At 37.8% G+C, this 13,958-nt stretch overlaps 1 protein-coding gene across 4 annotated transcripts in view; it reads right to left on the reverse strand.

Annotated features, from left to right (window-relative positions):
- The window catches only part of Slc44a1 (solute carrier family 44 member 1), a 185,292-nt gene that overhangs the window by 122,111 nt on the left and 49,223 nt on the right, over positions 1–13,958 (reverse strand). For 3 of the 4 annotated variants that reach the window (XM_076845732.2, XM_076845731.2, XM_076845729.1), the window contains exon 3: positions 5,651–5,793. The exons of the other annotated variant lie outside the window; for it this stretch is intronic. In XM_076845732.2, coding sequence (XP_076701847.1) covers positions 5,651–5,793 — 143 coding nt within the window. The remainder of the gene's footprint in view (positions 1–5,650; positions 5,794–13,958) is intronic. 4 annotated transcript variants of the gene reach the window in all.

The following is a 13,958-nucleotide window of genomic DNA, read 5'->3' on the forward strand; positions in this document are numbered from 1 at the left end:
TACATGCAAATACTGGTTATACAAAGGACTTGAGCATCCACTGATTTGTGTGTGTGTGTGTGTGTGTGTGTGTGTGTGTGTGTGTGTGTGTCCCACTCGCCTGTGGACACTGAGGAAAAACTATATCTTTTTCATGTCTCTCATGTTTCCCAGACCCCAGATTTTTTACTTGTAAAACGCAGGCACTCAATGATCCCAAGGGCCTCCCAGCACAAATATTTTCAGCTGTGAACTTACAATGAGAATGAGAACAAAAGAAGTAAAACACACTCCAATTCTGTTTTCACTTGGCATCCTAAGATGATGAAGAAAACTGAAAGTAGTGTCAAATAAAATGCTTCCCTTATAGATACTGTACTCATTCATGGATGCCATCACCCTCCTCCGACCTCTAGTTCATCTACGTCCTGTTAACACAGAGGATATGAAATGGGAGAGGCATTTTATGACCACAGAGCTTTTACCAGTGATTGGAACTTTAAATGGCTTCCTCAGAGGAAAGACAAAAAAATATATAATGAAAAAATTAAATTTGTGCAAAAATCTATCTTTAGAATTTCTATGTACAAATCAATACAAATAAAATACATTGAGAACTTCTTGGAGTAACAAAGAACGTGAACACTAAACTCTAAACACTAAAGGATTATTTGCAAGATGGAGAAGAGTTCTAATAAGAATATTGTGATTAAATTAAAACAATTAAAAGCAGTTCCCGAGCCTCACCCAGCTTTATAATGACCTGTGCACACTAAAAGCCAATGCCACCTCACCATATCTCTCCCACCCTAGGCACTCAGGACATGGGAATGCATACCCCACCCCTGCCCCAATCCTCTCCCCAGAGACCAAAAGACCTTCTGTCCCAGCACGATCTTTATCCCACTAATTCAGGTGCATTAGAACTAAATAGAAGCATCGCCACTCTGTGTCCAAACTGATATGGAAGACAGGGGGCTTCCTCTACAGGAAGAATTTTAAAAATAACAGTACTCTCTAGCTTCCCATTTCGAGATGTGGTAGTTTGCTCCCACAAGGGCTCCCCGCACCTACTCCCACTCTAACATGACGCCATCTGCTATTAAGCTCTCACTAGAGGACAGTCCTGATTTTGAAACTTGAACTTCCAAAATTGTGAGCTAAATAAACATTTTTCTTTATTAAAAAAAAAGAGTAATAATAATTTTTGGTCTCAAAATTGACACATACACTGTAAGGTTGCTTATATGTTATAGACCTGAAAAATTGTAGATCTAGATGTGGCAGAATAGATATGTTTTACGGAATTGCCAGAGTTAAAAAATATATTGCCACCACCCTATTCCTCAACATCAAAAAAAAAAAAAAAAGATTATAAACCCTACCTGTCTTCTGTAGTAGTATTATTAAAAAATAGCTCAGCTACAAAGCAAGACTTTCTCATTTTAGGATTTAGTTGGCACTCACAAATACTTGATGGGATGCTTTAAGGAGCTTGCACATTAAATAATCTAAAGATTCCTTTAATCTCTGACACTTTTTGGTTCTAATATAAATGAGCTTTTCTGAGTTGACTTAGCCTTAGAACCATATCTAAGCACTATTTCTATGCAGAAAAGTTGTAAGTATCTCAACCAATTTAAAAATCAACTTAATCTATTTGAAATTAAGGTTTTCATATTATCTCACAAAATATTGTCTGCTGTCTTTTTGTGCATCCTTATCACTGCAACAAATGTATTACCATGTCAAAAATACTACTTGGAGGAAAAAACCCATTATAATCGGAATGATAAGAAAATATTACTTTTTCTTTATGCTAATAGAATTCTTTTATTCATCTTGGCATCTTAAACATTCTGGTTAAAATAGGTCAAAGGTGTTCTCCTTTGGATTCCTCTCCTGATTACCTTCCTTTCTTTATTACTATAATTAAATAAGCCCTTCTTATGGAACTCCTAGGTACTCAACTCTGAGGGCTAAAGAAAATATGGTGTTTCAGGAAGCACAGTTAGCAGAGTGACAGACTCTCAGAGGTCCTCCATTATCCCTGTGTCTTTTTGTTCATGCCCTTGAGTCATCCTCTCTTCCTAGAGTTTGCTTCTAATCAGTAGAATATGGCAAAGAGGGATGGATATCACTTCTGTGATTACACTACATAGGACTGTAACTCCCATTTTTCTAGCAGACTGTCTACTGATGCTCTCACTGTTGGCTCTGATGGGGCAAACTGCCCATCCAGGTGGCCTACACCTGAAGGGGGGCCTCCAGTGGCAGCCAGCAAGTCCAGTAATCCTCAAGGAACTTGTATGCTGCCAGCAACCACTTGTACCTGGAAGGGAAGCCTTCTCCCCCTGAGCCTCAGGTGACACTCTGACCCTGAATGACCCCCAAATGAACCACTGACTACAGCCCTGAGTAAGCTGTGGAAGGTTGAAGACCAAGGCAAGCCATGTCTGGATTCCCAAGCTGAGATGTTTAAACCCACTAAGTTTATGGTAATATGGTTACCTAGCAACCAATAATTAATACAGACAGATGAGAAACACAGAATAATTAGAGAGCAAATTGAAGGCAATAGAATAACCAGTATGAGATAGGAAAGTTCAGGTAATCAAAGTAAAGAAAACTCACGATGGGATAAGGTTAGTTTTGAAACATTTCATAAAAAGGTGAGTTTTGAGTCCCATTGTGTTTCAAAGACCCAGATTGGCAGACAGGCAGAAGGAATACCACAGAGGTAGAATTAATTGAAGGTCATGGGCAATAATAACACACACTGAGAAACAGTGAGAGAGGGCTGGAGAGGTGAGATGGGTCCAGATCGCAGAAGGCCTGAAATGGTGGGGGCTGAGCGGGCTCATCTTTGATACTACAGACAGCAAATAGAAGGCAAAGGCTCTTGAACAGGGAAATGACAAAATAAAAGCCCTATTTTAAAGAACTTAATCCTGTCACAGCATAAAGGATGGAGCAGATTACAGATAAGAAGACCAAGAATAGATACGCTTGCACAACAGTTTTCATGAGAGGCTAACAAACACATGGTGGGGGTGGGGAGGGGTTCACACTCATTAATAATCAAACACATGCAAATTAAAACTATAAAGCACCATTCTTTGGTCTATCAAAACAGTAAAGAATAAAAACTAATAATTCCAGTAAAAATAAAGTAATCTCAGACACTGCTGGTGGGAATGTAAATGGAACCGTTTTTTTATGGAAATCCATTCTGCAATATGCATTAATAATCTCAAAATATTCAGATCCTCAAACTCAGTTATTCACTTCTTAGAACACACTGCTGAAGTAGATTTATTTTCTCATTCAGCAAGCATTTAACTGGGTGCCTACTGCATTCAGGCTTTGAAATGTGTAGTAGTGAATAAGAGATGCTTCTCTCTTGGCACTTAAGAGATATACATCCAACACTCCATGGAACAATCAATGTATAACTGCACATATTATAGGACACAATGCTTAAATTCTGAGATCCAAGAAGACCTCTTTGAAAGTGACATTTTGTTGAAAGCTGAAGATCAGTGGAATTTAGCCACATGAAAAACAGAAGAATTTTTTTTTCTTAACAAAGGAAGCAAAACTTATGAAATAGAGAATTAGCCTTACCCAAGACTTTAGAGGACTCATCTGTTGATTTATTCAACAAATATGTATGGAGGTTCAAGTAAGCATTAGGTAATACAACAGAGGCTGAGGAGATCAAGAATGAAGGAAAGTGACCAAGCAGAGAAACAGGTATAAAAACACTCTAGAGCCACAGATGGGTGTGGAATTCATAAAAGAAGTATAAGGAAATGAATGGTAAAAGAAGGAAATCAATGCATTTGACAGGAGAAAGAGGAGGATGAAATAAAGATAATAAAAATGAAGGTTACTACCTTTCTTTCACTTTCCAAATCCAAATACTGTAGACTTACCCTCAAAAGGAATGTTCAAAAATTTACTATTCATTGACAATAATTGCCATTTATAGACAGAAATACTTAAGTGGGATAGCACAACAAAGCTTATAATGCAGAAAAAGTAACCAGAGATGGAAAATAAATTTTAAACATGTACATATGAGCTAAAGAATAGCTATAGTTGAGAAATCATACTCCTTAAAGCTATACATGAATGGCTCTCAATGAAGATAAGCATTCAGGGTAGAGAGGCCACTTTCTCAGAATAATATGCAGTTCCTCTTTACAAGAGGCCAAAGTGTACATAGAATAACCCAAGGATTTGAAATCTCTTCCATGGCCTGAGGAACCACAATAAGGTTAAATGTGAAGAGTGGCATTTACACAAACCTTACCGTAAGGATATGCTCACAGTCATTAGCAAGTTACTAAGAGAGCCATAAAAATGATTACAACCCTTGTGAGCAGTGCACCTAATAGAGGAGAACCTTTTGCTTCTCATCTCCTCAATTACCTAATTTTATATTTGGGACCTGTCAACAGCATTAAAGAATTAAGCAATATTTTACCGCATACATGCTACATAAAAAAAATTTTAAAAAGTGAAACTCTACTGCTTTTGCAATGTCTATTGAGTCTAAAATTATTTCAAGATAAAAAGTAAACAAAAGAGATATGGATACTTTTGCTAGAAGAAATAACACAAGATCTAAAATTTGTGTTAAATTCAAGGAGCAATCATAAAGAAGAAAAAATTAAGCAATCTTCCAAATTACTTCAAGTCTAATTTTTGCTTCTCTTACGAGATGCAGGTGCCTATTAAGAGAGAAGCTCATAGTCTGCTCTGGATATTCTACTGCCCACCAGCCACATGGCCTCAGAAAAGGCACTGCAGTCTCCCTAAGCCTCTGTTAGATCTACCTCACGGGGGGCATATGCTTGTCCATTCTGGCATGCTATACAAATATTCATTATTATTACTGAAATTTTGTTTACTTGAGCTGCATTCTCTCTCCTTCATTTAAGGGAAGAGTATCTCTGAGAAATAGTTATTTGAATTTCTTCAAGTCTGCAAAATTATCAAATTAATCTTATACAGAGGGATCAAAGTTTAACCATAGATTTATAAAACAATAAATAGGTATTATAAATTATCTTCCTAGAAAGAGTTGATGTAGTTTTAAAATGTTTTTATTGTTTAGCCTTTTCCTATAAAGTATATTAGACAGATTAGCCTGGTTACCTTATAATTAATTTTGTTAATTCTGAAGATATGGTTTGATACTGGAAAAAAATTCTAATAAATTTTGATGGGGTATAAATACACAGTTTGAACAATTACATTGGCATCATACATAAAATATATTAGATGAAATATATTTTCCCCGGACATTAAAAATTAAATAGTAGTGCTTTTGAAGGAAAAAAGCAATTAAGTGAGCAATCTCATGAAACCCAAAAGATGAATATTGAGGACCCAAAACAAATTTCACAGTTTGACAAGGAAAATGTGTCTTTTATAAAATTGGAAAGTGATGTGTACCTATAAATGATGCATCACAAAATGTTACTTTATAATTTTAATTTTTTAATATTTATTATCATCCCTATCTCCCATCAAGTATAATCTTAGAAAGAAAAATAATGTTATTTTCTGGGTAAAAAAAAAAAAAAAAAAAAAGCAGGATTTTCTCTGTGCCTCCTTTAAAGTTTCCACAGTGTTCATCATTCAGCAACAGTCTACTCACTTCCGTTGGGTGTGGTCCATGCCACTGTATGGTATTCCTTCCAACTTTGCATTTTTCTGCCCACAGATATTTCCATAGCTGTCGTATCCTGACACTAGTCTCGCTGCTGCACCTGTTGCTACTGAAAAGCCACATATAAATCCCTAGGAAAGAAACAGAAAAAAAACACACACAAATAAACCATTTCAATACCAACAGTCACTACTTGATACGATAATGAGTTTCTTTTGTCTGCTGAAGGGAACAAAGAGCTATCTTTCCTCATTGCAAACACTATTCCACTGTTTTCCTTGGATTGCATATGAGCAGCACAAAGAAGTCCACAGGGAAATACTATTTACTACCATAACAAAACAAATCCCAAGCTTTCACATCATTAGCTCATCTTTGCATTTATAATAATAATGGCAGCCTCTCTATGTTGAACACCTGCTCAATGCCAGGCTCTGTCCTAGGTATTTATCACACATTATCTCTAATCCCCATGATGAAGAAACTGAGGCCAAGAGAAGTTAAATGAGTTACCTAAGCCCACAGAATCCAATAAAGATGAGAGCACAGAATCAAACCCAGCTTTGTTCATTCTTTTGTTTTATTTGGGTGTAAAGGGATTCTATTAAATGAATAATAGCAAAGGATAAATTTTTTAAAATAAAAAAAATAGGTATGTGGGTTTTGAATCATTCTCACTTCAGTGCACACAAGACTTTTTTTGTTTCCTTTGTGCACTAAAGCTGTATACAAGCCAAAGAACTCCATCACCAAGCACTGCCAAGCTCTTCATATTAGAGACTGAATGACAGTAAGTGAGGCACTGGCTTTGTATACTGCAAGGGTCACTTCATCTTGTGGGAATACGCTTTATCCCAGTACCAAGGGCAAAGGGGAGAAACTTCAGAACCACATCATGCTTGCTAAGTCAGGCATGCGCTGACCAAAATAAAGCAGTAAAAGCCTACACTCAACAGCAGATTACTGGGCATAGGAAGCAGAAGTGAGGGGAATCACTGCTGATGAACTGGTTATACTGTGGGGAAAGACTGGGGTTAAGAAATTTCGTGCAACCTGGTCATTAAAAGGGTAAGTTTTTGTTATCTTCAGTATAGTGGCTAGGAAGGCAGAGATCATCACTGCCAGCTATCAGGAGCAGTACTTATCTAAATAGTGCTGCTAGATCTCAGGCCACAGTGGTAAACACTATGCTCACATACACACTCCTCAAACTGTATTTCCCCCTGAAAGTATACTTACCTAAAAAACTAAACAAAACCCTTCTACTTTCATTGTGCAGGTAAGGGAAGTGAGATAGAAGAGTCATGAGTATAGCTCTTGTCAAAAGAAACTTCTTACAACTACACTTTGTGAGAAAGTAGACTCCCTGATTTGCTATTCTCTGGTTTTCGGATCCTGGCCAAGCAAGGATCTGTCTCAAGTTAGTTCCCTTAAAATGGAGACAAAGAGTAAATAGTTCATCGGGCTGTGGTAAAGATAAATGACACAACCTTATGTGGTAAGAAATCTGCCAGACATATAGGAAGAGCTCAATGGATATTAGCTATTAATGTTATTAGAAATGAGTAAATGCTATATGGGAAAGATTATGGGCTTTGGGGCTAGATAGATAAACCTGTGTTATTGATGAAATACTGATGACTTTATTTCCTACTTGTGTAATATTGGACAAACTTGCTTAATGCTCTGTGCCTTGGTTTACCCACTTATAAGCTGGGGCTAAAACCACTTACCACAAGGACTGTTAAGAGAATCACGTGAGATTATATATGTAAAGTGTATGTCTCAATATATGTTAATACCCTTCTGTCTCAAAGCAGCAACTAATGGCTAGCACCAGTTTTGGCATAGCTGGTCAGTACTTATACTGCCCTGTTGCCTGCCTCCCTCTCTCTTGACTCCTCCAAGGACACCAAGGGCAGTCAGTCCCAGCGGTGTTAATCAAGTCCTTGTGTTAAAGTCCTGGTCCCTGTCCCATGATGCTACTGGGAGGTGGTAGAACCTTTAAGAGGTGGGCTTAGTAGGAAGGCTTGAGGCTACTGAAGAAGAGTCCTGTGTGACCCCAGACCTTTCCTTTCCTTCCTGTTACTCTGCCACATGTTCCCACCATGAGGTGCCAGTATAGTTCCAGAAGCACACAGCCAGCCAATCAAGGAATGAAACCTCCAAAACTATGAGTCAAAACAAATCTTTTTCTTTATCTGTTGATTATCTCAGATATTCGTTATAATTCCAGAATACTAACACACTTTCCAATGTATTTCTTTAGTAAGAAGCATCAGAGTAATAGAAAAGGAATGGACTTAGGATTTAGAAACAATGAATTCAAATTCTTTTCACCATTTCCTTACTACCTGTGATTTTGATCCAATTTCCTACTTAGACTCTGCTCTCTCTACATCTCCAACACTGAGCAATACCGTTTACCCCGCAGCCTAATGATGAGCACTAAATGAAGTAACATATACCCTATCCCTAGCTGAATTCTATTGCATGGCAGGTGATCAATAAATGGCATCTGTTCACGGTAAATTTGAATGAAGAAATCAGATTAAGGGGGTTAAAAATGGTAACTGGAGACTAACAAAAGTCCCTTGGCTTCTCTATTTTAGAGCAAAAATTTCTAGGGAGAAAAGGTGAAAAACAATATCAGTAATTTTATTGCTACACAAACTACTCAGTCCACAATATTCTTTGACTACTACTCTTGAATAGCAAAGCTATTACATAAGTAAACTTCTTTTACTTCTTATAGGAATTGTTTTTTATGTTTAATAAGTATATTGTTAGATATTCTTTAAACAGTTTCTGTTTCCCTTTCTGACTATTTTTAACAGTACTGTTGGACATGTGGATATTTTTCTTTATCATAAGCTACCTCACATCCCTCCAGGATGTAGGCAGGGCATAAATTATAAATGTTACATATATATGCTAAAATGGGACACCGACATATTTTCGTATAGGTCATTTAAACTTCTTAGTAGCTTCCAGAAACATTAGAATAGAGAAGGTGAGAAGTTGAAGGTGGAGAAGAAAGGAAAATAGAAAGCTAATAAGATGGTAAGAAACCATGACTATTATCCTAGGGACTTCCTCTGCAGCACAAGCAATGACAATGGGGAACTAGGCCACATACAATTAAAATTACAATCTCCTTAAAAAGAAAAATGCTAAAACCAAAATGCAGGAAGCAATATCATTTCAGAAGAGAAAAAATACAGTACATGAAATTAAAACATGGTGAGAGAAACTTTACAAAATATACTCAATAATTTAATGGCTCCACAGAGAGGGGAGGGAAAAGGCTTCCAACAGAGTGAAATCACATTAATGAAGCAAATGATGAGGAGGGTAAGGAAAGCTTTTATAAGCATGGAATAGAAAGCAATCACTAGAGAGAAAGTAAGCCTATTAGTAAGGAAGAGAACCATGGCTAAAATCTTAAAATGACTGAGCTGCTGAAGTGCTTTCAGGACTATTATTTTAAGGGAGAGAGGAAGAGCAGAAAAATCCACTCACAGGAGGCGACTGGAATCAGATAAAGACATTCAAGGGCGATGAGGAGATGGGGTGATGGGCAAGACCTGGCAACTAGTAAGTACTTACTGCCCAAGTGGGAGAAAGACAATTTGCTAATTAACAAACTGTGCTCATTTTCCCTTCACATCACAAGGTCTAGTTCTACTTAAGTAAGAGCTTTTGCTTAGTTTCATTCAGTACTAGAGAAAGTGGGGGTGGGGGGAGTTAAGGAAAAAGGAAGGGAGGGAGGGAAAAGGAAGAAAAAATAGGATACACTTTAATTTCACAAGCATGTTTGAATTTCACGCTTAGAGCTTCTTTTTTGGTATTGAGATTGAGTTCAGGGGCATTCTACCACTGAGCTAAACCCCAAGCCCTTTTTACTTTTTGTTTTGTTTTGAGACAGGGCCTCACTAAATTGTCCTGGGTGGACTCAAACTTGTGATCCTCCTGCCTCAGCGTGTGGAGTCACTGGGATTTCAGGCAAGTACCAATGTGCCCAACTCACACCTAGAGCTTCTACGAGACAACTGAGAAAGATGGATGGCCTCAGTTTTGGGGGTAGGGAGACAACAAAAATAATGTATGGAGGGCAGAGGTAGTATGTGAATATAACAAAATGTTTCAAAATAATAAAATAATGAGGGGAAATGAGTTATGGTCATAGCTGTCTCCCAGGGGTTAAGGAAAACATTTCTTGACTATCTCTCTGTTAAAAACATTTATGTCCCATATCTCAATCAATGCTTGGGGTCAATCTCTTAATAACTTTAAACTTAGGGTAGCACTTGACTTCTATTTCTCCTCTTCTGAGAAGTCTGAGACAAGAAAGGCTATTAGGACCCAGGAGACAGACAAAAGCTGAAGGCTTGGTGCAGAACTAATATTTCTGTAAACACCCTAAAAAAATAGACTTAAAACTTTAGCCAGGGTGCCAAATTTCTGAACTCCTTTAAAGTATAGTAGAATTTATTACTCTAAGAAAGAGAAAAGAGGCAAATAAATAAACAAATAAAAATAAATCTAGGAAATGTCCACTCAATGAGCATTTATTGAGAACAACCAAATGCAAGTCTCACCCTAAAGGTCCTAAAAGCAGATGGGCACAGTGGTGAATGCTTGTGATTCCAACAACTCAGGAGACTGAGTCAGGAGGACTGCAAGTTCAAAGCCAGCCTCAGCAACTTAGTGAGGCCCTAAGCAACTTAGACCCTGACTCAAAAAATTAAAAATAAAAAAGGGCTGGGGTTGTGACTCATTGGTTAAGTGCCCCTGGGTTCAATCCTTAGCTCCACCCCCACCCCACCCCTCAAAAAAAGTCCTAAAAGCAACGAAATGTTCTCAATCAAAAAAGAAAATAATGGGGGCTGGAGATATAGTTCAGTTGGTAGAGTGCTTGCCTCACATGCACTAGGCCCTGAATTTTCAATTCTCAGCAACACACACACACACACACACACACTCTCTCTCTCTCTCAAATAAAAAAAAAAAAAAGAAAGAAAATAATGGGGCATGTAGAAGCAAAATCAGAGGCTCAGTTTCACAGACAGCTAGAACAATGAATAAAACACAGACAAGGAATACTGGTATCTGATCCTGGCTTTGCCACTACTACAACTTTTGAGCTGGGCAGGTTAGCTTTGAATTCTCCAATCCCACTTCCTTACTGGTCCCAACCATTAGACTAGGCTAATCTCTTAAATCCTTCCTCATTCAAAATTCTATGATTCTATGGGAAAGCAGAAAAAAGTTAGAATTTTAAGAGTATTCTTGCAGGGAGAAATATAAACTCATTTGGTTTACTACTGTGACTGAGAAAAAAATAAAGAGTAGATTAAAAACAAATGTTTTTAACAGATGCAAATGTGGTTAAAATGACAATTGTACATTAGGTATGTTTTACCACAATTTTTTAAACAAGAAATGGACTTAACAAAAAATGAGTAGTTACTTGATCAAACAACCTTAGGGTAATTCTTGGCATGCTGTTCTTTGTATTCTATGATCCTGGCTAAGAACAGACCATCAAACAGGTGAACTAAATATTGCAATGAATCTCTCCCTCTGCTGCATGCTCAACCATGGTTAATGAAGTAGAAACATCATGCCCCAGGAACTAGACAATGCTATAAAATAAAAAGGTCCTTGAAAGCAGTCTGAAGGACCAACCTATGCAATGTCTCCTAAACCCAGCTCCCATTCAGATCACTGCCTAAAATTCCAACTTTGCATTTCCATCTTATCCTTACCCACAACTTCTATAACGTCCATTCCATATATTCTGATTCCACACTTCCCCAAACCACTTCCCTTTCCTATATATACTTTATCTCCATTAGTAGCAGCATTATCTGCTAGTCTCCACATGCAAGATTTAAAGTGGGAGGACTCTTTGGTTTCTTCTCTCCATCCTTCTGCCCTTCACCCTAGCTTCCCAACTCCACAGTAGAGGGAGGAGTAATGTTTAGCTATTTGGTCAGAGTTTGAGACATATTGAGACCACAGCTTATTGGCACATAAGATTACTGTGTCCTACAGAACCATATTCTGAACAACTTTTTCTGTTGTTCTTGATTCTAGGCAATAAAGTATAAAGTTTACCTTTGATGACTTTTTCTTCTTCCCTGGGGTCAGAGGTGCCACTGTGAAATCTTAAATAAGTTATTGAACATATTGAATATATCTCTGTACTTCTGTTTCCTAATCTATAAAATGGGGAAAGTGATAACAATAGTGTATGTAGCATTGAATAGTTGCGAGTATTAAGCGTCTGTGTCTGGTGCTAAAAATAATGTCTAGCCGCTGGTGAGGGCCCTGTTAGGGACATCCAGCCTCCTCTCTTTCCCGCCTTTGTGGCGTAAGCTGATCTGAGCCAGTGTAGCTCTCCCTTTTCTCTTCCTCTCTTCTCTTCCCTGATATACCTTACTCTGAGAATGAAGTAAGACTGTTCCAGATGGGAAGGATTTAGCCCATAGGGTCCAAGTCATTTTTACCATGGAGTGCTTCCCTGGGCATAATCAATTGCCTGTGGGTGACTGTTTATTTATGCGGCTCTTGTCTCCTGAGGTGTACAAAAACCAAGGTTGGGAACCCAGGAGGAACTGGGGTAGGATTTGAGCTGAAAAACTCTACACTGAACCCGTAACACAAGAACCTCACAGTCCCCCTTGCTCTTGTCTCTCATTTGCCTGCAACTTTAATACCCATTGATGTTACTGGTCTTATTTCTCTCTCTCTCCTTTACCATTACCTTATTTAAAAATTTTCACCTTTTACTGTTGCCCCAGCCTCCAAAGTGGCCTGTCTAAAACCTCTTCCTGCTTCCATCTTCAACAGTAGCTGCTAGGGCCATACTTCTAACCCAGACAAATCACTTATCAACACTCCTGTGGCTCATCAGTGCCCATAACAGAGGGTTTCAACCTTGGCTGAACACCAGAATCACAGAGATTATATCATAATCATTGAGGTGGGTCCCAGGAAAGAAATTTGTTTTTGTTTGTGTTTTAGTGTTCCAGCTGATTCTAACACACAGCTATGGTTGAGAACCACTCGTTTACTACCTTAATTGAAAACAGAAATTTAGAAGTGCAACGTTACTTGTAATTTTTTAGAGCAGGGTAAGCATATGCCCACTAATTTCAAAATTGTGATGAAAGTTCAAACATGGGAGATGATAGCTCTCAAGAAGTCTGATGCCAATTTATTTTGAAAAACACCCCACATTCTAGACAATTCAAGCATAGAAAATCCTTGAAACTAAGGGAAGAAATAAAAAAGAAGTATCAATAATGAGGAGATAAATGTGTATAAATAAGGATTTAATGATAGAGAGGAGTAAAAGGTGACAATATTTAAAATATTTAAGAGTTTTAGCTTTTGAGAGTACCAAGAAGTGAGCAAAGAACTGCAGATAAAGACAATAGAACATACACATGGTTTGAACATCAGGCTTCAAGGTAGCAAAAGTAGCCTGTAAAGGAAGTAGGCAGGTGGAGCAGTCGGTGAAAAGAACACACTCAGAAAGTTCCAGTCGTACTCTGTCCTTGCCACTTATTAGACAAGCTAAGCTTTACATCTCTACACCTCGTCTATAAGCTGGAGATAAAACCTATTTCACCAGGTAACTGGGAGAATTTAACAAGATGAACACATATATGAAAGTGTGGAGCATAAATCAATGCTCAAAAAATCTGTAGAGAAGGTTTCTTTTAAAAATACAGGGCGAGCATCCCTAATCTGAAAATCTGAAATGCGCCCAAATGGGAAGCTTTCTCAGTGCCAACATGAGCCGCAAGTGGAAAACTCCACAAATAACTTAGTGTGATGCGCTACAGCCCAAATGCAAGTATACTGAAATAATGTATAAAATTGCCTCAGGCTAGGGGCTGGGGTTGTGGCTCAGTGGTAGAGCCCTTGCCTAGCATGTGAGGCACTGGGTTCGATTTTCAGCACCATATATAAATAAATGAATAAATAAAGGTCTATCAACAACAAAAATTTTTTTAAGTTACCTCAGGATATATGCATAAGGTATATATGAAACAAAAGTGAATTTCATGTTTAGACTTGGGTCCCATGCCCAAGATACCTCATTATGTATATGCAAATGTTCCAAAATTAAAAAAAAAAAAAAAAAAAAGAAACCTCAAACACTCTGGTCCCAAGCATTTGAGACAAGAGACATTCAACCTTTAGTAGAGAATGAACTCCATGGGGGCAAAAATCTTCTAAACATATAAAACAAATACTCAGAAGACAAAAACCAAAAAAA

This window comes from Callospermophilus lateralis, chromosome 2, assembly GCF_048772815.1.
Source record: "Callospermophilus lateralis isolate mCalLat2 chromosome 2, mCalLat2.hap1, whole genome shotgun sequence".
Lineage (NCBI taxonomy): Eukaryota > Metazoa > Chordata > Mammalia > Rodentia > Sciuridae > Callospermophilus > Callospermophilus lateralis.